This window comes from Bactrocera neohumeralis, chromosome 5 (genome assembly GCF_024586455.1).
Source record: "Bactrocera neohumeralis isolate Rockhampton chromosome 5, APGP_CSIRO_Bneo_wtdbg2-racon-allhic-juicebox.fasta_v2, whole genome shotgun sequence".
Lineage (NCBI taxonomy): Eukaryota > Metazoa > Arthropoda > Insecta > Diptera > Tephritidae > Bactrocera > Bactrocera neohumeralis.
The window spans coordinates 15,318,681-15,340,190 of NC_065922.1; the positions used below are offsets into that span (position 1 = coordinate 15,318,681).

The 21,510-nt window shown below is 36.0% G+C and overlaps 3 protein-coding genes across 4 annotated transcripts in view; 1 reads left to right on the top strand and 2 right to left on the bottom strand.

Annotated features, from left to right (window-relative positions):
• Positions 1 to 20,379, top strand: part of LOC126760622 (stomatin-like) — a 32,577-nt gene extending 12,198 nt beyond the window's left edge. The window contains exon 6 of the mRNA XM_050476397.1: positions 20,193 to 20,379. The gene's annotated coding sequence lies outside the window, so the exon portion shown is untranslated. The remainder of the gene's footprint in view (positions 1 to 20,192) is intronic.
• On the bottom strand, positions 1,495 to 5,510 carry LOC126760617 (aminoacylase-1-like). The gene is made up of 6 exons (XM_050476384.1): positions 4,946 to 5,510; positions 2,688 to 3,032; positions 2,481 to 2,627; positions 2,142 to 2,425; positions 1,917 to 2,050; positions 1,495 to 1,829 (listed from the first exon to the last, which is right to left on the bottom strand). Exons 1-6 carry the CDS (start codon positions 5,028 to 5,030, stop codon positions 1,616 to 1,618), a joined length of 1,209 nt encoding a protein of 402 aa, XP_050332341.1. The 5' UTR covers positions 5,031 to 5,510; the 3' UTR covers positions 1,495 to 1,615.
• Positions 8,824 to 15,399, bottom strand: LOC126760618 (aminoacylase-1-like). 2 transcript variants are annotated; one of them, XM_050476386.1, is made up of 7 exons: positions 15,215 to 15,399; positions 12,869 to 12,967; positions 11,651 to 11,995; positions 11,314 to 11,460; positions 10,961 to 11,244; positions 9,205 to 9,338; positions 8,824 to 9,122 (listed from the first exon to the last, which is right to left on the bottom strand). In XM_050476386.1, exons 2-7 carry the CDS (start codon positions 12,951 to 12,953, stop codon positions 8,918 to 8,920), a joined length of 1,200 nt encoding a protein of 399 aa, XP_050332343.1. In that variant the 5' UTR covers positions 12,954 to 12,967; positions 15,215 to 15,399; the 3' UTR covers positions 8,824 to 8,917. The 2 variants fall into 2 exon arrangements, with proteins under 2 accessions (XP_050332343.1, XP_050332342.1); XM_050476385.1 differs by having other exon boundaries at positions 12,869 to 13,004.
• Positions 20,380 to 21,510: the final 1,131 nt, after the last annotated feature.

The following is a 21,510-nucleotide window of genomic DNA, read 5'->3' on the forward strand; positions in this document are numbered from 1 at the left end:
ATGAGATAACGAGAAACTGACGATTATTTTTAACAGCTTTTCCAAGAAAACTAGTTTTCGCACGTTAGCTCCCTTTTCGTAGACCAGGTCACATATTGTTCTCTACTACTTATACAAACTCGTATACCCTTATATACCATACACTAGAATGTTCTTATTGACATATAAAGTCGTTGAAACTTTGAAATGATATTGGGATAATATTGAGAACGCTTGTAATCTCTTCTCTTGCTTCTGTTCCATTAGTTTCAGTTTTATCATAAATATCATGTCAGTAATGTACGGCAGTATTATTGCATATAATAATCATATAAAATATAAATTAAAGTTAGGGGACAGCTGAAGTTTATGTGAGGCAAAGAAAAATATTGACCGATTTTATAAATTAATCATACCATATCGTACAATGTTACAACATTACAACATAATAATAGGTAAGAGTTTACTTATTATCATGGTATCGAATGTAAGTTATATATATAAATTTAATCCGGACTGACCAAAGAAAAAACTGTCAAGTATGACGTAGGTTACATTTCATATTTCAGGATTCGAGAACAAAAACTAATTTTAATCACCTAAAATCCCTTTATTGTTTTTAAAAATATTCTCCATTAAGATCTATAAACTTTTGCATGCGTTTGAACCAATTTTCGAAGCACTTTCGCCACTCTGATTGAGGTATCTGCAAAGCATGCCTTTTGAACGCATCATCCAACTTTTGTTGGATTCGGCTCATCTTGAAACACCCAAACAAACGACTGCTGTTTACTTTCGTGCTCATACGCATAAATCCACGATTTAGTTTCCAGATTGCAACACCTGTCACGATGTCATAGACGTGTTTCGAAGCATCGCTATCGTATTTCGTTAACATTTCTCACAATCAATCGACACCAGCCTTTTATTAAGCAATTCACAAATTGTTTAGGGACCAAAGTGAACAAATATTTTTTACAGTAAAATTTTCATGCAATATTGAATGTATGCTGATATTTACTGGGCCTTGTTGGAGCTTCATCGCCAAAAATTTAATTAAGTTCATCTATGCTCTCTTGATGAGTTGATCTACGTTGAAAGTTGTAAAAAATAATCGCTCGAAAATGTTTGCGATTTAATACCATTTTTGGTTGAGAAGAATATTTTAAGTTACTGTAAACGACACAAATAGCGTATGCATACCATCGTTCGTTAAAAAGATTCTAGTGTTGCCAAATGAAATATAGAAGGCAACCTACGTATAATGCAAATCTTCATTATGGCCTTTTGAGTCAATACAAGTCACATGCAATAAGATTATGCTGAGATGGCTTTTAATACCTTCATCGGATTTTGATGCTGCGCTTTCGGCTAATTTCGAAGTCATAATCATAATCATCATAGTCCCCGTCTCGTCAACAGCAATGATACGTTTGATAAATGTAGAGTCCTCAGTCTTCAATGGAATTTTATCACCAAAGTTTTTGCACAATTCCACCCAAAAATATTAATCTGTAAGCTTTGTAAATTTTATTTATTTTAAATTTCTGATTTTTAGTATGTTAAGCCAACCGACTTTCACACTGAATAATTCAAATAAAATATTAAAAACGGAATATAAATTAGAATTCCAGTTTTATGATTTTTCAACATTAGCAACAGCCGATATAACGTTTTTGTAAATTTCAATGCCCTTTAAGTAGACGTCCGCTTGCAGGAATTCATCGTGATCATGCAACAACACGGGCGTATGATTTATAGGCGAAAAACCTATGGCGGGCAAGCCCAGTGCGCGTATATAATAGCTATCTGTGCCGGCAGGAAACACAAGTGGTTGGATTTTAAGGTTTCTGAAATGTGGCGAAAAAATGGAGAACATTTCGAAACTTATAACTTTCCAAAAGTCAACTACTCAAATACAAAGCTTCAAAACATACAAATCTTTCATAGTTTTCTCAAATGCCAACCAGTATGGATTGGAGTTATCAATTTTTGTAGCCGCGACCTGCGGCTCCTTCTGCTCATATACGATTTCCACACCGCCGCCAGCTTCGTCGCACCACGCTTTGAGCTTTACAACAAAAAATGCAGAAATTGTGATAAGCTCGCTTAAATCTCGAATAAAAAATATTAATTATATACTTAGAAATCTATTCTCGTACCTGTCTATCAAAAACATCGTGGTCTACATTCAACGCCAAACGCATATCGAAAACGGCTTCCATAACCGGTGGCACCACATTGCTTTGTACACCACCTTTTACAACGGTTAAATTGATGGTTGTGACATCGCCAAGTTGCAGAGTTTTATCTTTATTCAAACGATCGACTTCGTGTTGTCTAAACTCAAACAATTTGCTCAGAATATAGTTCAACTTTTCGCCTACAGTATTTTTGTGCAACAGCGAACCGTGTCCGGCATTGCCACTAATTATAAAATGCACATCTAAAAGTAATAAAGTAGTCAAAAAAAAAAATATTTCAGATTTGGTTTTGCTCACGCCAAAGACTTCTTTCTGCATAGAAAATTGGAAATGTTTCATCGGCTGATGCAATGCCTTCGTCGAAACAGAAGCCAACATTTAGTTTTTTAAAATCTTCACATTGTAGAAAGGCCTTCATACCCATTGGACCAGTGATTTCCTCGTCTGCAAAGTAAACCCAATTCAAACATATTTCAGTTCAATTTGTATGTCGTTCTTACAAACCTGGTAGAAATGTTACATGTACTGTGCGTGTCAGGGTCACGCCGTTTTTACGCAGCGCTCGTATGGCTGCCAGATATTGCATGCCCACGCATTTCATGTCCTGTGAACCGCGTGCAAATATTCGACCTTCCTCGTCTATTTCGGCAGCAAAAGGTGGATGCGTCCACTTGTCGGGATAAACTGGCACCACGTCCATGTGTGAGTTCAACATAATGGTCGGTAGTTCCGGCTGTTGTCCCACCCATGTAATTACGACAGTTGGCTTCTCCACACTACCGGGATGAAGCACCGCAATTGGCAATCCTAGGTCATTGGCCTGTTTTTTCAGAAACTCCACAGTGGGTGCTGAAAGTTATGAAAATTGTTTTTCTATTATAATTCAATATAATAAGTAGGGTATTAATATGAATAACCAGCAATGTTATATGAGGTTTGTTCTTTATAGACGCTGGGTTCGGTTTTATTGTTGTCCCCAACACATTTATCAAGGTATACACTTGAAGTTTTAATTGTACCATTCCGAGGATTGTCCAAGTACAGGTATTTTCAATAAGAGTTATATTATTTCTTTAAAAAAAATACAGTATTTGTTGGATTAGACTATATAACCGATCAATTATGTTCTGTATAAAACAACGAATTCGATGAACCCAATTTTTTGAGTACTTTGTCCACTAAATCAAGTCGTAGTCTAATGGTGTTAAGTTACAACTTCTTGGAGACCATTCAATATCACAATTTCTTGTAATAGCCGAATCTCCAAACTTTTCTTGCAATAATTCGGTTGTTGCATGAGCTATGTGGCACGTAGCCCCGTCTTGTTGGAATCAGAAGTTGTCAAGATCAACTTATTGCTTTCTCAAAATCCGCAAGGTTGTGATTTGAGACAGTCAAAATTCTTGAGAACGACTTGAAATCGACAAATTTCGGTCTTAAGTAACACTTGTCTGAACGGCAACAATATTTTCATTACCTCGAGCGGTTCTGGGTCTTATTTGAACTTGAACATTATGTAAAGAAAATATACGCTCTTTCACCAATTCGACGAATACCTAACCGTATTTACCAAATTTGCGGGGGACTTTTCTCTGTTCAAGAAAATATATCGTACAAAAGAAAAGCCAAATGTCGAGCTGGGCAAATTTTTGACAATTAAGTAATGAGACTGATTTTATTGCCGCGCTTGTAGTAAACCTGTGACCTTGAAATTCCCTTTCTCTTTTTCCGGCATCCCTCCCCTCTCCATTGATATATGTACCATCGCTCTAGCTTGTTTAGTTCGCCTGCTGCGTCAAGTTGAGTAGACGTGTGTTTGTAGTGCTCGTCACGAAAATGGAAAAACGAAATCAAGAGCAACGCGTCGCGATAAAATAGTGCTCTTAGTCGTGCCCAGGTGTTTCCAAAGCTCACAATGGTTGTCTCCGCGCGCACCCCGCCCGAAAAAAGCTCGCATGGGCAAGTCGAAGGTGAAAACGATGATTATTGTCTTTTTTGATAGCCGTGGAATCGTCCACAAAGAATTCGTTCCACCGGGGAAAACTGTGAATCAAGTCTACTATTGCCAAGTACTCGAAAGATTGCGAAAACGAGTCAACAGGGTGCGCCCAGACATCGCTCGTAACTGGATCCTTCATCACGATAACGCGACGTGCCACACCGCCCTCTGCGTGTCCCAGTATTTGGCCTCTAAAGGGATCGCCGTGTTGCAACAGCCGCCTTATTCGCCCGACATGTCACCCTGTGACTTTTTTTGTTTCCTAAAACAAAATCGGTGGTCAAAGGAACCCATTTTGAGTCGATTACGGCCGTGACGAGGGTACTCGCGGACATCCCAGTCGAAGCGTTCCAGAAATGTTACGAAGCATGGAAAACGTGCTGGAATCGCTGTATAGCTGCCCAAGGGGACTACTTTGAAGGGGATGGCAGAGTTGTAGAATAATTTTCAAATATACGGTTTTTATGGAATCAGTCTCATTACTTAATTGTCATACCTCGTACAAGTGACAAACCACGTAATAAGCCTTTCGGACAATAGGATATGGATATGGTGCTTGCTCGACTCATGCCGATAAAGCTGAATTAAAAAAAAAGAGTGCAAACAAGTTAACAATCATCGGAATGGAACCCGTTTTCAGTCGATCGAAGAGATTCGCTGAAGGAGCTGAAGGCCATCCCAAAAAGATGAAAGGTGAAGGAAAGATTCAGATGTATAAAGAAAGGAAACGAACTGCTTTTAGTTCAACTCATTTTTTACCCACCATAGTCTATATCTGGATGTACACTTGGTATTCGCAGATATTCACGAAATATTTCGATCTCTTTATTATCTTTCCAAGAGCTCATTTCAACAACAATCTACAATAACAATTGGTCACCAGTCGCTAAAAACAAATCGCTTAGATGAAAATCGAGATGATATCAATACACTTGTTTAGAATTAGCAATTAATTGAGTAACGATTATATAATTGTTATAACATTCTGGTTATCTGTGAATATAATAATATTATTTGTTTTTGAAAACTTTGCAACTTCAAGTTCAAGTTCCCACTCTTTTTCAATAAGTTTATTGCTATCTGTATTATTATCTTTATGATACAGTTCACACATCCAACACAATTAGATTTTCACACTCATAAAAATTACAAATTATTTAGCTATGTCCCGTTGGAGAGAACATTAAATACTGAGCATTTGTGGCAGTTTGTTTAAATATTTATGAGCAGTTATAGGGTTTGGTAAAATGTTGACCACTGAAAAATCAAGCAAAGATTACGTTGTAACACAATGTATTATGTATAAATATTAGATGCCCACAAAAGATTTTACACAACCACATTGCGGTTTCTCTCTGTTTGGTTGGCACGATTTAAGTGATAAATGAAATCTTGCCAGAAGTTTGTTGGAGGGTTGACGAATATTTAGATGAAATATCCAATAATAATGGTAAATAACGGGTGATCCAAATAGAGGTACATTTTTAAATAGCGTTTTTTTGACAGATCACACTTGAGTCGTGTCAAGCTGTCATGTTATTTTCCTTCACTATTGTTTGGCATTTCATCATAGAAAGACTTACGCTTGAACAACGTTTACAAGTCGTTCAACTTTATTACGAAATTCAAACTTCTGGTCAACATAATCGGCCTACTGAGCGCATTATTCGCGATAGCATTACCATCTTGGGACCCAGCATTCATTATTGGATAACATGCGACTGAATAGACCCCATCCAGTACGCAGTGAAGAAAATATACCAGTCGTAGCTAAGAGTGTACACGAAAACCGTGGAAAGTCGATTTGGCGACGTTCGCAGCAACTCGGACTGACGTATGGAACGACTTGGCGCACCTTACGAGATCTTAAGATCCATGAAGAGATTCAAGAGCTGGCATTTCATCTAGAAAAAACAACGGTTTGGTGTGCTTTGTGGGCCGGTGGAATCATTGGTCCATATTTCTTCAAAAATGATGCCGGTGAGAACGTAACCGTCAGTGACAACCGTTATCGCGCCATGATAACCGACTATTTGATGCCTGAAATTTGTCCCTTTTGCTGCTTAAAATTCGAGGTTTCCAATGGAATCACGATAAGGAAACGTTGAAAATATTGCAGCAATGTTTTTGGGGACTTTACTTTATCACTAATACAAGAATTTGAGTTGGCACCAAAGCCTATGAAGGTCGTAAAGTTATCGAAAACTTGCCTCAAGCGAGTCTTCCGTCCCCCTCCATTAATTACGATAACTTTGAAAAAGTTAAAGAAACGTTCCTTGAAAATCGAGGCGTTGGCATCAAAAAGTTAGCAGAAGATTTCAATGTCCCTTATGGATCGGCTTAACACATTTTGGTTAATGTTCTGGGTATGAATGTTAATGCTAGATTCGTACCAAGAGATCTAAGTCTTTTGCAAAAACGATGACGAGTAGAGGTCGCAAGAGCGATGATGAGGGAAGTTGTGGACCATACTTTTATCAAACGCATCATTACTGGTGACGAGAAGTGGATTTATGAATATGACGTCGAAACGAATCATTTTATTATCTTTGGCCGAAAATACAAGTATATCTCATAATTTAATTATTTAATTAGCAGTTAATTAGGGAATAAATCAAGTTTGTATGAACTGAAGCTAAGCCTTCTCGTTAATATTACATACTAAGAATTAAAATATGGTTATCTGTAGTACTAGATTCCAGCATAAGAAAATTCATCTAGCCACCTACCTTGATGCAGCCAAGATTCGCACCCTCTGTGCAGCAAAAAACGCACGTTAACATAACACAAGAAAGGTTCGACGTCGTCAAGCTGCAATCACAACAGCCAACAGAACAATTTTCTGCTCGACTTGCACTCCTGCTCTCTGAGAGCACTCGTCAACAATTCGGTATAAGGGAACTGTGGGACGGCATTTCAAGCTCCTTACGTGCAGCTGCAACCGAAACTATTGGTTTTCGGAAAGTGCAAAAGAACAGCTGGTACGACGAGGAGTGCCGTGTCGCAGCGGAGAAAAAACAGACGTTACGATCGATCACAATGCAGGATGGGATAGATACCGAGAGTTGAAGAGGAAAGCGAGACAGAAAAAGAAAGAGGCCTAAATGCGTTAATACGAAGAGCTTGAAAAGCTGGCCGACATCGGCAATGCTCGAAAAATCTACGAAAAAATTCGACGGCTAACAGAAGATTTTAAGACCGTAACATACTCTTGTAGAACTCCAAAGGTGATGTGACCGATGCCCAGAGCATACTAAAATTATGGAAGGAACACTTCTCCAGCTTGCTGAATGGCAGTGAAAGTATAACGCCAGGAGAAGGCGAACCCTATTCCCCAATCGATGACGATGGAGCAGACGTTCCATTGCCCGACCATGAAGAAGTTCGAATAGCAATTATGAGTCTGAAGAAAAACAAAGCGGCGGGGCCGATGGATTGCCGGCCGAGCTATTCAAATACGACGGCGAAGAACTGAAAAGGAGCATGCATCAGCTCTTTGTAAAATATGGTCGGACGAAAGCATGCCCGAGGATTGGAATTTAAGTGTTCTTTGCCCAATCCACAAAAAGGGAGACCTCAAAATCTGCGCCAACTACCGTAGGATAAGTTTCTTAAACATCGCGTATAAGGTTCTATCGAGCGTATTGTGTGAAAGATTAAAGTCCACTGCCAACAACTGATTGGACCTTATCAGTGTGGCTTTAGACCTGGCAAATCAACAACCGATCAGATATTCACCATGCGCCAAATCTTGGAAAAGACCCGTGAAAAGAGAATCGACACACACCACCTTTTCGTCGATTTCAAAGCTGCTTTTGACAGCACGAAAAGGAGCTGCCTCTATGCCGCGATGTCTGAATTTGGTATCCCCGCAAAGCAAATACGGCTGTGTAAACTCCGTCAGGATCAGGAAGGACCTCTCCGAGCCGTCCGTTAACATAAGTGGTTTCAGACAAGGCGACTCCCTAACGTGCGACTTCTTCAATCTGCTGCTGGAGAAAATAATTCGAGCTGCAGAACTTAATCGACAAGATACAATCTTTTACAAGAGTGTAAAGCTGCTGGCGTATGCCGATGATATTGATATCATTGGCCTCAACACCCTACGAATTATATAAGAATTTATCTGGCAATCAACTGATAAGGAAAAATCCAAACACATGTCTAAAAGTAGTATTCGTACAGTATGTATGTACTTATATGGGTTCCAGTGACGTTTAATAGCTTATATCTTCGTAGGAACATGTGTTAATACGTAATTACATTTGAATACAATTTCACAGTTAATCTACACGAAGTTTATTGCACTCAATTTACAAGAGAATTGAATTATTGTTGCTCTTATCGTTGTGACACCACAATTTAACTGTATGATAACGCATATAACAATTATTGTTCTGATAATGCAATGCGAATAGATAGCTGCATGGGAAAGTACTTAATAAATGCATGCGCAATTGCTAGCAATTACACACATGCTTAAGTAAATAAGTTTATATATGTATATATACATACATATGTATAAACGACGATAGATATATATGTATGTACAATTAATATCAAGGAAGCAGAGAGAACTCTTTTGGCACTATTCAACTGTCCAAGAACCAGCTATTTTTTGTTTTTAGAAAAAAACGGTAATTCTACAATAACATCTATAAATCAATAATTTTTATATTTAACTTAACACCATCAAATCAACAATATTATACAATTAAACAATGAAAAAAAAAAGCTAAGCATTTGTAACAGCTGGTATGATTTTTTTATAGTATTCAATTCCTTTCAAGTAAACATCCGCTTGTAAGAATTCATCGTGATCATGCAACAACACGGGTGTATTGTTCATTGGTGAGAAACCAATGGCTGGAACGCCAGCTTGACGAATATAACGGCTGTCGGTGCCACCGGGAAATACAAGAGGGGTGATTTTCAAGCCACTAAACAGCAAGAGTTTGCAAAATAAAATAAATTAATTAAATTTAGAAAAATTAACAAAATTAAATTGGCGTTAGTGCTTACAGCTCCGTTGTCGTCTTTTTGAATGCCAGCCAGAAGGGATTGGAATCATCAATTTTTGTGGCTTCAACTTTTGGTTGCTTTTGTTCAAATTTGATTTCGATGCCACCGCCAGCTTCCTCACACCATTTATTTAGCTGCATATTTAGCGAGAAAAATAAAATTAGTTAGTAAAAAAGAGATTTAGATACACATGTACATACATACATATATGGTATGTACAGAGGGATATAAAAAGAATTAAAAGCAACTTAGAAGCATATAAATATCTTGCATTAATCGTGGCAGCATACAATTAAGATTAAGAATACGAGGGCAGTCTGATAACTACTCGCAAGAAAAATTCTGCTATCGAGCACTACTGTTCAGCCGAATCGAATTCATAGTTTTGTTCTGACTACGCGTGGCAGCAGGTGTATCCGCGGAATTTAGAAGAATGAAAGAAAAGCAATGTCGGTCGGTGTTTCAAATTTTTATTTTTGGAAGTGAAATTGCGTAGTGAAATCAGATCGTCGAGCAGAAATTTTAGTCATCTGAGAAATGAAACTATTAATATACAAGAGATCGAAACCGAGCACAAACCTGATGCAAAGATTCCTGAAAAACTTGATGATCAGACAGAACAAGTAAGTAAGAGGACAGATATTATGGCAACTTGCAAGGATTCGGTAGCAACACGTTTTGTGATCGAAGGAAAAGCAATTGCTTGGGCCGAAAAACCGCGCGAACACCCATATTTGGGTCTGAGAGATTTCTTGTGATCGTCGAGCAGAAATTTTAGTCATCACAGACTGGAAATTGGACATTCGGAGATATTAAAACGGTTTTTGTGATCAAGCAATTTATTAATCAATGGAATAAAACTTAAACTGATATTTGAAAATTTTGTAGCTTCTGCTAAAATCGTATAGTTCGTAGACAACCATCTAAAAGAAGGTAATTAACTAAGGGAGAGCTGCTTATTAACGAACCTACGAAAATAGTAGTTTTCCTTGGAAAGCAATAAGTACATCAGAAAATATATCTTTTGTAAGAAAAAAATTGCTATTACGAATTATTCCAGTTCGCTCAGAGAGTATTAATACAGGGTTTGTCCGGAAAGTGATAGGACTGATTTTCTTCCACCACGACTGTATTTCGGAGCGTGCGCGCACCGACTGGATTCGGTAGTGGGCTTTCCTAGTTCACGATATGATCAAGCAGGCTTACCCAGATGTTGATTTAGCAAGAAGTGGTGTGTTTCGGTGCCACAAGGCCTATTTGGAGGGCCGGAAAGAGGTCACTGATGAAGCCCGTGCTGGGAGACCTGCGACTTCGACAAACACCGACAATGTGACTCGTGTGCGCAAAGTTTTGTACTCAGACCATCGACTAACTATTCGTTTAATTGCCCAGATGTTAAATATCAAAATTGAGTATGATCCCAAGACAAGAAAGGCAATCTTGATGTCAGTGACGACCAGTTGCAGTGGAAGGAGCCAAGAAATTTTGAAAGTTTTAAAGAATTGTAACGATTGGTTCAATAAATTTTTTTTAAATCGACTCAGTCCTATTAGTTTCCGGATAAACATTGTAGTTTAGCCACTTAGAATGCTAGAGGGATCTCGTTTTTTCTAATATTATAAGCAGAATCTTTTCCTACATATTAACGCTTATTGGTCAAGTTCCACATTTTTTGTATCTTCATAAAAGTTTCGTAACCCTCACTGGATTTACAGTTCTAAGTATTTGCTGGTGCTACAAAATATTTTCGAAATACCTGTTTCTCGTAGACATCATGATCAACGCTCAACGCCAAACGCATGTCGAAAACAGCAACCAACGTCGGTGGCACCACATTGCTCTGCACACCGCCATTCAGCCTGGTTAAATTGATGGTTGTCACATCACCAATAGAAAGCGAACTATCGTTTTCTAAACGTTCCACTTCACCTTGTCTGAATTCCATCAGTTTATTGAGAATGAAATGCAGTTTCTCGCCAACAGTATTTTTATGCAACAAGGAACCGTGACCGGCAGTGCCGCTAAATATGAAGTGGACATCTGAAACCAAATTGATGACATAAATTAAAATTTATAATGCACGAATCAAAGAAAACATTCGATGCTTACGCCAGATGCTGCGCTCCGCATAGTAAACTGGGAAAGTTTCATCCGCCGAGGCGATGCCTTCGTCCAATGAGAAGCCCACATTTAGTTTTTCATAATCCTTCGATTGGATGAACACGCGCATGCCCTCAACGCCACCGATTTCCTCATCTGTGAATATATATAATCGTTTTATAGTCAAGTTTATTGTTTGATAAAAGGTTTATCACAAATGCAAACGCGATACGAACAAATCATAAAACGCTTAGCGTATATACATATACATATATACTGAGATTACTGAGCCTAATGCTCTTACGTGATGTTTGCGAGCACATCCATATTATTTACTATTACTTACCTGGCACAAAAATCACATGAATGGTGCGCTTTAAGATCACATCGTTTTTACGCAGCGCCCTTATCGCGGCCAGATATTGCATACCCACACATTTCATGTCCTGTGCGCCACGCGCATATATTCGACCCTCCTTATCGATGTCGGCAGCGAATGGTGGGTGAGTCCACTTCTCGGGAAATACCGGCACAACGTCCATGTGTGAATTTAAGACCACCGAAGGCAAATCTGGTTGCTTGCCTACCCATGTTATGACAACAACCGGTTTTGTCGGACCCGCGGGTGAGTAAATTTCAATAGGCAATCCCAAATCGATAGCCTGTCGTTTCAGGAACTCCACGCAGGGCGCTGAAGAGAGTGAAGTATTTTGTGAGTTTTTGAATTCGAGGTGATTTCGATAGTGTTTTGATGCAGTCGTTTTTACAATACACTTGACTAAGTATACTAAATACGGTAGGTTAGGTTAAGTTAGATGGCTGATCAAAGAACGCATGTGGACTTCTATATGTAGTTCTTTCTGATGCCATAGAAAAGAATAACTACTGTGTTCGAACTTATACATTTTTAGCCAAAACAAATTTGCACAGGCGTTTAATTTCCATTCCCGCCAGCTCAGTGGGATGTCTGAAGATATGTGCTTGCAAGTATTTAAGTCTTGACCTTCCAAACCGCGGAACAGTCAAGAAGAATGTGTTGAGTTGTTTCCACCTCATCTTCTTCCATACAGCTTCTGTAGATGACGTCTGGTATGATTTCCAGCCTTACTGCGTGGACATCAATAGGACAATGGCCTGTAAAAAGCCCCACAACTAGGAAGGACCAGCCTTATTACACTCTTGCGATCGATCTTGGGCCCGAGCGGTTCTAGGGTGCTTTTTCTTGCTAGCTCATCGGCTTTACAGCGATGTTAGGTACTCTTTGACCTCCCTGAACGTACTAATAATGAGTTCAATGCTAATATCGTCGCTCTGTTATCTGTGTGAGTGACATCGAGATCTTTTGGATAAGTTAAAACTAATCCTATTTTAATTTCTGACGGCCGAGCCAAGAACTCCAGGATTAATACCGAAATATCACTAAAGAAAGACACTGTAATGATTATAGCAAACATCTATATCTAACCTAACAAACCATATGTAATCTACGTTTGACAGAGTAGGTAAAAAATCGCAGCTACGATTGCTTTCTAATTTATGGTACATGTATCCACTTTATACTTACCATAATCAACGTCCGGATGCACACTTGGTATACGCAGGTATTCACGAAATATTTCGATCTCTTGATTATTCTCCCAAGAGCTCATTTTATAGGCAAACACTAAAAGTTATGAAAAACTGGAACTCTTCACTATTTTCTATAAAATTGTTGTGACAAAAAGTAATGTTAATATCGATTAGATAAACATTCTATTCTTAGCTGAATATTCTATATTTATGATACAACTTTTAGAAGAGAGAATACCAAAAGTTATTAATTAAATGAGAGATAAAAAGAGTTAAAGCGGTTTTTTTGAAGTGTATACTAAGAATACTAGTATTTAAAACATACTGAAATGTGTGCGCCACATAGCGAAAAGAAGAAACGACTGGCGCGCTGTTGTTAACTCGTTTATAATCGCGTAAGCGGTGTCTACGCCAATTAAGAAGAAGAAGAAATGTGTGGTGATTTATTGAATGTTTCAGAATCAAATTAAAAAACTCTGAGTATGAAAAAGCTGCTCTTTGTCAACTAACAGACCATCCTAAAAATAAATTCAAGCTTCTTCTCTCTCTATATACAGCGGTCATTGCAGGTTCGAGAGACACTTATGTAATATGCTCATATTTTCAGCTGCAATGTGTGGATTCTGTGACATGGAGCCTGAAACTCCGGAACACCTGCTTCTAGAGTGCATAGCAATTTGTAGACGCAAGAACAATGTTCTGAGATCCACGTTTCCTAACAGGAAATGCATCAACTCTCCCAGCACAATCCTTAAATTTATAGGGGTGCTGGGCTAAAGTGAGTCCTTGCGAAGGAGTGTAGCGCACAATAAACCATAAGTTGAGGTACAGCAACCTCAAGAGAAAAACTGGCGAAAGATTTATGGGCCTATTTTAATGTGAACGATGTAGTTATTGCTAAGAATTCAACACTCCAGCTATGAAATCTTGAATAAATTTCGCTGTTGGAAGTAAGAAGAAGAAGTTGGCTAAGAATTCAACGTCCAGCGACAATAATGAAATGGGATAATCCATGTATAGATTAACTAGATTAAGAACGATCCAACTATTTGTAAAGTAAACTAGCAAGACTCGCTTAAATTGAGTAATTTTGAAGGACTTATTTCTGGAGCGCCAATATTTTTGCAGTAAAAAAATTGGCGTAGGGCTCTGCTTTTGAATGAGGGCGAAGAAATTTTTGATGTTTATAATATTGGAGATGTAGTCCGATACATTCGCAAAAGCAATATGAATATATTTTGGAACATCGCACGGTTTCGTCATCTTGAGCCACTTGGAACTGTGTATAAACCCCTTCATAAAAAATTATTAGTTTCGTTTTTGTCATCCTCATGGGTTCGTTTTGAGGTGTTCGAGATGAGAATGAATAACAAAAGTTATTTAAGGATAATTTATGATTGTTATAGACAAACAGTTGGGTGATCTTGCACCAACAATGATTGAATTAAATATGTATGTATACCGAAAGAGCGCAAAGCTCCTTTTAACCTTAAAGTCTTTCTTTACGACGCCAACTAATGATGGCGATTACAAAGTAAACACTTTACAAATATTAAATTGAGAAGATTTTTATCGTCGATAAGATAGTCAAGTGTTTCGGAACAGCGCCTATAATTTGTGGAAGTTTTGAAAACCAAAAACTCTTCCAAACATCTTATAGAACACAGTATTCATGTTACGTATTTATGTACAATTTTCCGTTTTTCGTTTTTGTACATTTTTCCACACTTTCCACACTCTTTACAATATTTTCATAATTTGTCTTAATGGCCAACAAAATTAAGTGCCCATTGGAACCCATTTAGACCATCGCGATATTCCCACGACAATTACCGAATTGACCTAAATTTGTATCTGGTCGGGGCATGGCATTCCAGCGGCGTTTAGCAAAAGCTTCTCAGCTAATGAATTATCTAGTTACAACAACAACAAAATAAATAATGGAAAATCACATTGGATCAATGTTTCAGTGTGCAGCGGTAAATGTCATAATTGACATGCATCCAAACATCGTTTTTATGCGAAATATCGCCACACTTTGCTGCTACTTGTATATTGAATAGCGCTCATGATTGATCCAAAAACAAACATACAATATATGCGAACGTCTCTAGCAAAAACTCATACATATTGACATTAAGTTGCCCACAACTAAAAACAAAGCAATGAAATGGGTGACACTCGAAGCTTTTTAGGACGACATTGCGATCGTTGCGACAAACGTCAATTTTTATATGGAAAACAGCATTAACTCGGTGCTTTATCGTTTGTAGTAAGCACATATTTTTGGAAAAGTGTAGGAATTTTACACATTTTATATTTGCAATAAACGCCAAATCACCTTCTTATATCGTATTGTATTAAGTAATATCGGAATGGGCACAGTCTTTTGCGCGTTATGTATTTTTCCTCACAAATCAGCTGTGTTTGCGTAGGAAATACGTTTTGTTTTTCCTATTACTACACTTTCTTTAATATATTTGCAAACTACACACAAATCGCGACGACTCTTTTAATACTGGAGAGTTGGACCGATACGTCAGAGTATTTAAGCAGTTTGCGCCGGTCGATAAGCGGCCATACGCTTTACGAGTGCTCATACGAAGCTATGAGATCTGCGAGCATAATGCCGCCAATGAGTGATGGACCCTTTAGGGAAAATCACCAGTTGCCTGTAACGTTAAGCGAACGATTTAACTTCAGATGATAATATATTCGTTGAATACGAATATAAATATTTTTAAAAATTAAGAATAAAAGCTTTATATAAAAAAATTAATTAATTAGGTTACAAATATGTATATGTATATTAGAGAAAAATCGCGTATTTGGGAAATGTTCAATGGATCTCTCTGAACAAGTTTGTCTAAAAGACTATGGGCCTAAAACCATTTTCGAGCGAGCAATTTTAAGAAGAAATTTTTTTTAGCTATCATAAAAATGTGTTCGTCAGTTCTTGTTATATTCAAATGAAATTTAATAAGTGGGTGCAGATCGGAACCTAACTATATAACCGATTATTCAGATTTTTAAACTTCGTTTTAAAAATCACTGGCTCGAAACCGGTTTTAGACCTTTAGTCTCTTAGGCAAAGTTGTACAGAATGATCCGTACAACACTTCCTGCATACACGATTTTATAAAAAAAAAAAAAACATTTGTCCCGATCGTATATACATATATCATAATAAACACTGCAGCGGCGACTTTTCCACGAATTTGTTATGATGCAAATCATAATAAATTATATGGTAATCATATAAACCTTTTTGTGTTTGAAAACCACGTTTCAATTGGCTTTTTGAACCCTTTGAGCACTTAAAGCATTCACGAATCACCAATCGGATATTATATTTATAAAATTTATCACTACAATATAGACAATGTAATTCCAAAATTCACGAATATAAATTTACCAGAAATAACTTTTATCGCCTCCCACAAAATCATTAACAATGATGTCTCGTTGTACTTTGGCAGAACCGTATAAAAAAGCCGAACAATCACGAAAATTAAAATGCAGCATAAGAGGTGTGTAGGTATGCCTCCTGGTCCACTTCAAAACATTGCCCAATGGTCTACATGGGACTCAAATTTTTACAGGGTTATTTGTCCACAACTGACATTGGAGTTAAACTCATATTCACACGACACGAACATTAATGAGATCAGTGAGTGTTATAATGGGTGGCAATGATACTTATTCATTATATATTTAATAAAACTCACATGAGATGATAACTATATAATGAAAGGATGGACTTATCGAATATAAGAGGTTATATACAAAAAAAATCGACTTTTCCAGATTTTTTTCTGAGAAAACTTTTAAATTTATTGATCCAAAAACTTGTGCACATATTATGGTATCTTTTAACTGTTGTTTAAGTTTATTAGTAAAAATATTTATTTGGAAAGGAACTACAGCTGATCTTCGGGAGCTCCTCTCAAAAAACGTTTTGCGCTGACCACTATATCTATGAACTGTATCCTCTGAAATTAAAAAGCCAAACAAATTTCGTTGAAGTAATGTCAAACCTAGTAATTAATCGAAGGAATATTATTTTTTTTTTTGACAAAACGACGGTTTCTAAAAAAAAATCGATTTTTGACCAAAATTTAGGACTTAAATTGCTTATAAAAAATCATATATAAATCGGAGAGAAAAAATCTTCGATTAATTATTAAAAGTTTTAAGAAAATTTTAGATTAATCGGTTCAGCCGTTTTTGAGTAATGTTGGTCAACGGCTTTGACCATTTTGAGAAAAACGTGTTTAAAGTTTGGCCCTGTACTTCCAAGCACTCTGAAACGCCTTTTCAAATTTTCGTGTATCTTTAAAAATATTCACCAGAACGATTTGAAAATTTCTGTGTGTATTTTAAATATACATATGTACATTAAGAAAAACAAAAAAAAATCTTTTTTTGAAAGTACTAACTGTTTATAACCCCTTAAATGTACATAATTGTATGTAAGTATATATATATATTCTTTGATACATGTCTCCCACCACTGAAAATACAAGTATTGCATTTTATTTTTTTAATTTTCAGTACCGATTTGTTTTTGGACCATCCGTTACTCATTCATACTCCTCTGTTTTGGATTTTCTCATTTGAAAGCAATATTTTGGTTTGTCTATGTATACCCCAAAGGCAACATTTGAATTATAAGCAAATAGCTACATATATATATATATATATATGTATGTAAATGTATATAAATATATATCAATGTATGTAGTATATACACTATTCCTTAATAAATCTTATCACAAGAGATTTAGAGAAGCGTGAAGATGTATATGGACCCATAAAATTTATGCCCTCAGACATCTTTTATATAATTTTTACTGGCAAATAATAACCGAAAACTATAAAACTTAATTCTGTACATATAATTCTTTGCTAATTATGTATGTATATATGCGTATATACAAAGATATACATATACACAGCTGCCACCTTTCTTCTCAAATTAAAAGCAAACATTACAATGCATTTAACATATTTATTTCACCATTGTTTTTGTTTTTATCACTATTATTATTATTTTTTGTTTTTGTTTTGTTGAGAAAATGCAAACCGGCATTCAATATATTGAGCAGAAGCAAAAACAACAGCCACCTGTAAACATTTACTGCTCAGCGCACGCCAAAAGCGACGTGAAAAATAGGAGAGATGGAGAGAGCATTATCGCTTTCATAAATAAAACGAGTGTTTTACTCTCTGTTGAATAAAATTTCAAAATTTAATTTTTAAGAGCAATTCTCTTTTGTTTTGCAATCAAAGTGTAATAAATTAATAATTTATTTTTAAATTCGTAATTTTACAGTAAATTATTGATGTGAGAAAATTTAAATTACAATAGTTCACAGTACTGTTGCTATTTTGATGTTAAAGGCTGTTTTTGGCTAAAACCGTAAATGATAGTAAAAGTTTCCTAACACGTAGGATTTTTTGTGTTGTAGTTAAGAGGTGTAGTGCTCAAACCACCATCACTTTTCCTTCAAAGACGGTCGAGAGATCGTTGAAAACATCTCGACAACTCTCATAAGTCCGTTCGAATGATTTTGGTGGATATTTTGGGTATAAAACACGTTCTTGCTCGACTCGTCCCGATAAAGCTGATTTTTTTTTTCAAAAAGAGTACCGTAAACAGGTCTCTTTACACCAGCATTCTGAAGGCTACAAAATAAATATTGATGAAGAATTACATATTTTGAGTTTTATGTACAATTTCCAGGCACTTTTTGTCACAATGAATACTGATAACAGATGATAATTTCATATTAATTTGAAGAAATGTATTTTTTTGCTAAAAATAAGCCTCAGGCTCGACGACTACTTTTTCATGATCATTCAATTTCTTTCCAGCGAGCATTTTCCTAAGTTCTGCGTATCGAAAAGAGTCGGAATCGATTTCAAACTCAATTCGTGCAATTTTGGTACTGTTTTTATTGGTTTGAGACTCGGTGCAATATCTTGATAAAGCAGTAACTTCTTCTTTTTGGAATGTGGCTGTCGTTCTGTTATTGTACTTGGATGATTTTGAATCAGATTTCCGAATAAAATGCTGAAGCCTTTCTTTCTCCATTGCCACATATGGAATAACAAACTTGGGTTAAATAGCATTGATCAACTCTGAATAATATAATAATCATCTCGTTATTTTAGGTCAACTATGAGTTCTTCGCCTCAGAATTGTTAGATTTGATTATGCTAAAATATTGTGATTTATGCCAGCTTTTGATCGATTCGCCACTCTCCAAGTTTTGACGAACTGAAAATAACAACAAATCATTTTGTTCAGATTGGTTATTGGTTGTAGCAGCCTGAAATTTTGCTGAAGTAATTTCGAGAAATGGTGCCGAGTTGATAGTCCTCGGCGGGTTACTTGAACCCGACGGTGTTCAGATTGGTCTATGACTTTGCTTGACGTGCTCCTTATTTGTCTTTTCTAAATATTACTTTAACTAACTAGGCAGGTCTTAGATGTTGTCCGTATTTCTCTAGCAAAAACTCACATTACATAAAATAAACTGTTATTATTATTTGTATTATATTATATATTATATAGTATTATATTGCAACATAGCGAACAAGTGCGAATCAACATGCCTTTAAACAGTTTCATTCGGATAAAAAGCAAGTGTTATCACTTGCCTTAAATGCGTTATCAGATAATCTCTACAATCTGAAGAAACTGCTGAGTAATTTTATTTAGATATTTTATTTTATTTTGAACCAATACATGCACCAGTGGAAAATTATACGTGCCACGTTATTCAATTCGAAAACCACAAAAACTGAACCAACCAGTTGCACGAGAGGTTGTGAGGTAGCTATCTAAAGTTGTAGTTGTAGTAGTAAATAAGGGGCACATAAATTTAAATAAATTAACTAAGTAAATCCGTTGATCAAACACAACTTGTTGAAATTGTTCTATTTGTATTCAGTCGTTGTGGCAGTTAGTCTCACCTACCCATGTACATATGTATAGAAGTGATAAGTGCACGGTGACAGACCCCGTAGGGAAGTAATGGACTTGTGGAACGGAAAATAAGTTTTAATCAAGTGTGTTTTTGATATAATTTATAGTAAATTTATTAGATAGAGTTTATAGTTTTAGGTATTGTTGCCATATCCGCAGGAATAGTTTTTAAACTAGACGTCAAATGAAGTAATTGACTATTTTCGATGATTATTGGACTTATAGTTATTTAAAGGGTTATATTCACTTGTGAATTTCAAAAAATCGATTTTTTTAAGCAACTCTGAAGCGTAAATTCTTCACAAAATACAATATCTTCTTTCAGGAAGCCGCCATATTGTAAAAATCAAAATATTGTCTAGTCCTTCGAACATTATACCAATAATATAGCGATAAAACATTCTCTTAAAAAATAACTACTGGCTTGCTGGTGGATATAACGTCTAGCATATAACCAAAATATTCACACACTCCTTCTTTACATACTTCATTCAAATAAACTGACAATTCGAAGCCCGAAATAAAACGAAAATGAAATCAGTTGTTTTTCTTCTATAAAACACTAGAAAAGTCTTTTTTACTTTTTTCCTGTAAAAATTTTAGCTTCATAGATCTTTCTTACAGGGTGCTTTGAATACATATACGTACAAGCTAGCTGGCAGTTGTAAAATTAGTGTGCTTAGAAATCCCAGTGATGAGAAGAATAAGAAGACTTTGCTACGACGTTTTTGAAATTCATAAATATATATACTCTTTCAAGTTCTTAGCGATTTAAACTAGAAAAAGCAGTAAAAATTTGTAGTTTTCGTAGAGGTGTCTAAGCACCTATTTTTAAGAGCATCAAGCGAATTTTTACCCATACTAGCATATACTTGTCGTACAACTCTTAAGGGTATTTCAGCTCCTAAGGAATTAGGATACTTGATAATATATTTAGCTAGCGAACAGCTGCTAGATTTTTGTATAGTTTTGTGGCAGAAAAAATTTTATTATGACAGAAATATATTCAGGGGCGACAGTTAGATGGCCAAAAAGAGCGAATTTTCCAAAAATTTCTTCATATATTATGGTATCTCTTTACTGTATTTTAGGACTTAGTATTATTAAACATATTTACTTGGAAAGGAACTACAGCTGATCTCAGGGACCTCCTTTCAAAAACGTTTTGCGGTGACCACTATATCTCTGAACTGGAGTCTCTGAAATTAAAAAACCAAATAGATTTCATTAAGGTAATGTTAAATCTAGTAAAGCAAATCGAAGGAATAAGCAAAATAACATTTTTGGACAAAATGGCGATTTTTCAAAAACAAAAAAAAAACATTTTTGTGACAAAAATTTTAGCCTTAAATTGTTTATAAAAAAATATTTTTCCGTGAGAAAAAAACTTCGTTTAATTACTTAAAAAGATATATCGGTTTGTTTGTTCGAGTAATTTTGGTCACCGACTTTGAAAACACCATGTTCAGAAAAACTTGTTTAAAGTTTGGCCTTGTACTTCCAAGCACTCGGAAACACCTTTTCAAATTTGGGTGTAACTTCGAAAATATTTACCGAAACGATATGAAATTTTCTGTGTGTATTCTTAAATATAGTTAAAAAAATAAAATTAAAAAAAAATCTATTTTTTTTTGAAAATTCTG

Excerpts from the sequence above, each read along its gene's own strand:
- LOC126760617 (XM_050476384.1), bottom strand. The coding sequence starts at position 5,030 with ATGAGCTCTTGGAAAGATAATAAAGAGATCGAAATATTTCGTGAATAT. Across the intron at positions 2,051-2,141 it reads ACGATGTTTTTGATAGACAG|CTCAAAGCGTGGTGCGACGA; the intron begins GTACGAGAATAG and ends TTTGTTGTAAAG. Across the intron at positions 1,830-1,916 it reads GAGAAAACTATGAAAGATTT|AAACCTTAAAATCCAACCAC; the intron begins GTATGTTTTGAA and ends GCCACATTTCAG.
- LOC126760618 (XM_050476386.1), bottom strand. The coding sequence starts at position 12,953 with ATGAGCTCTTGGGAGAATAATCAAGAGATCGAAATATTTCGTGAATAC. Across the intron at positions 11,461-11,650 it reads TCATGTGATTTTTGTGCCAG|ATGAGGAAATCGGTGGCGTT; the intron begins GTAAGTAATAGT and ends ATATATTCACAG. Across the intron at positions 9,123-9,204 it reads AAAAAGACGACAACGGAGCT|TGGCTTGAAAATCACCCCTC; the intron begins GTAAGCACTAAC and ends CTTGCTGTTTAG.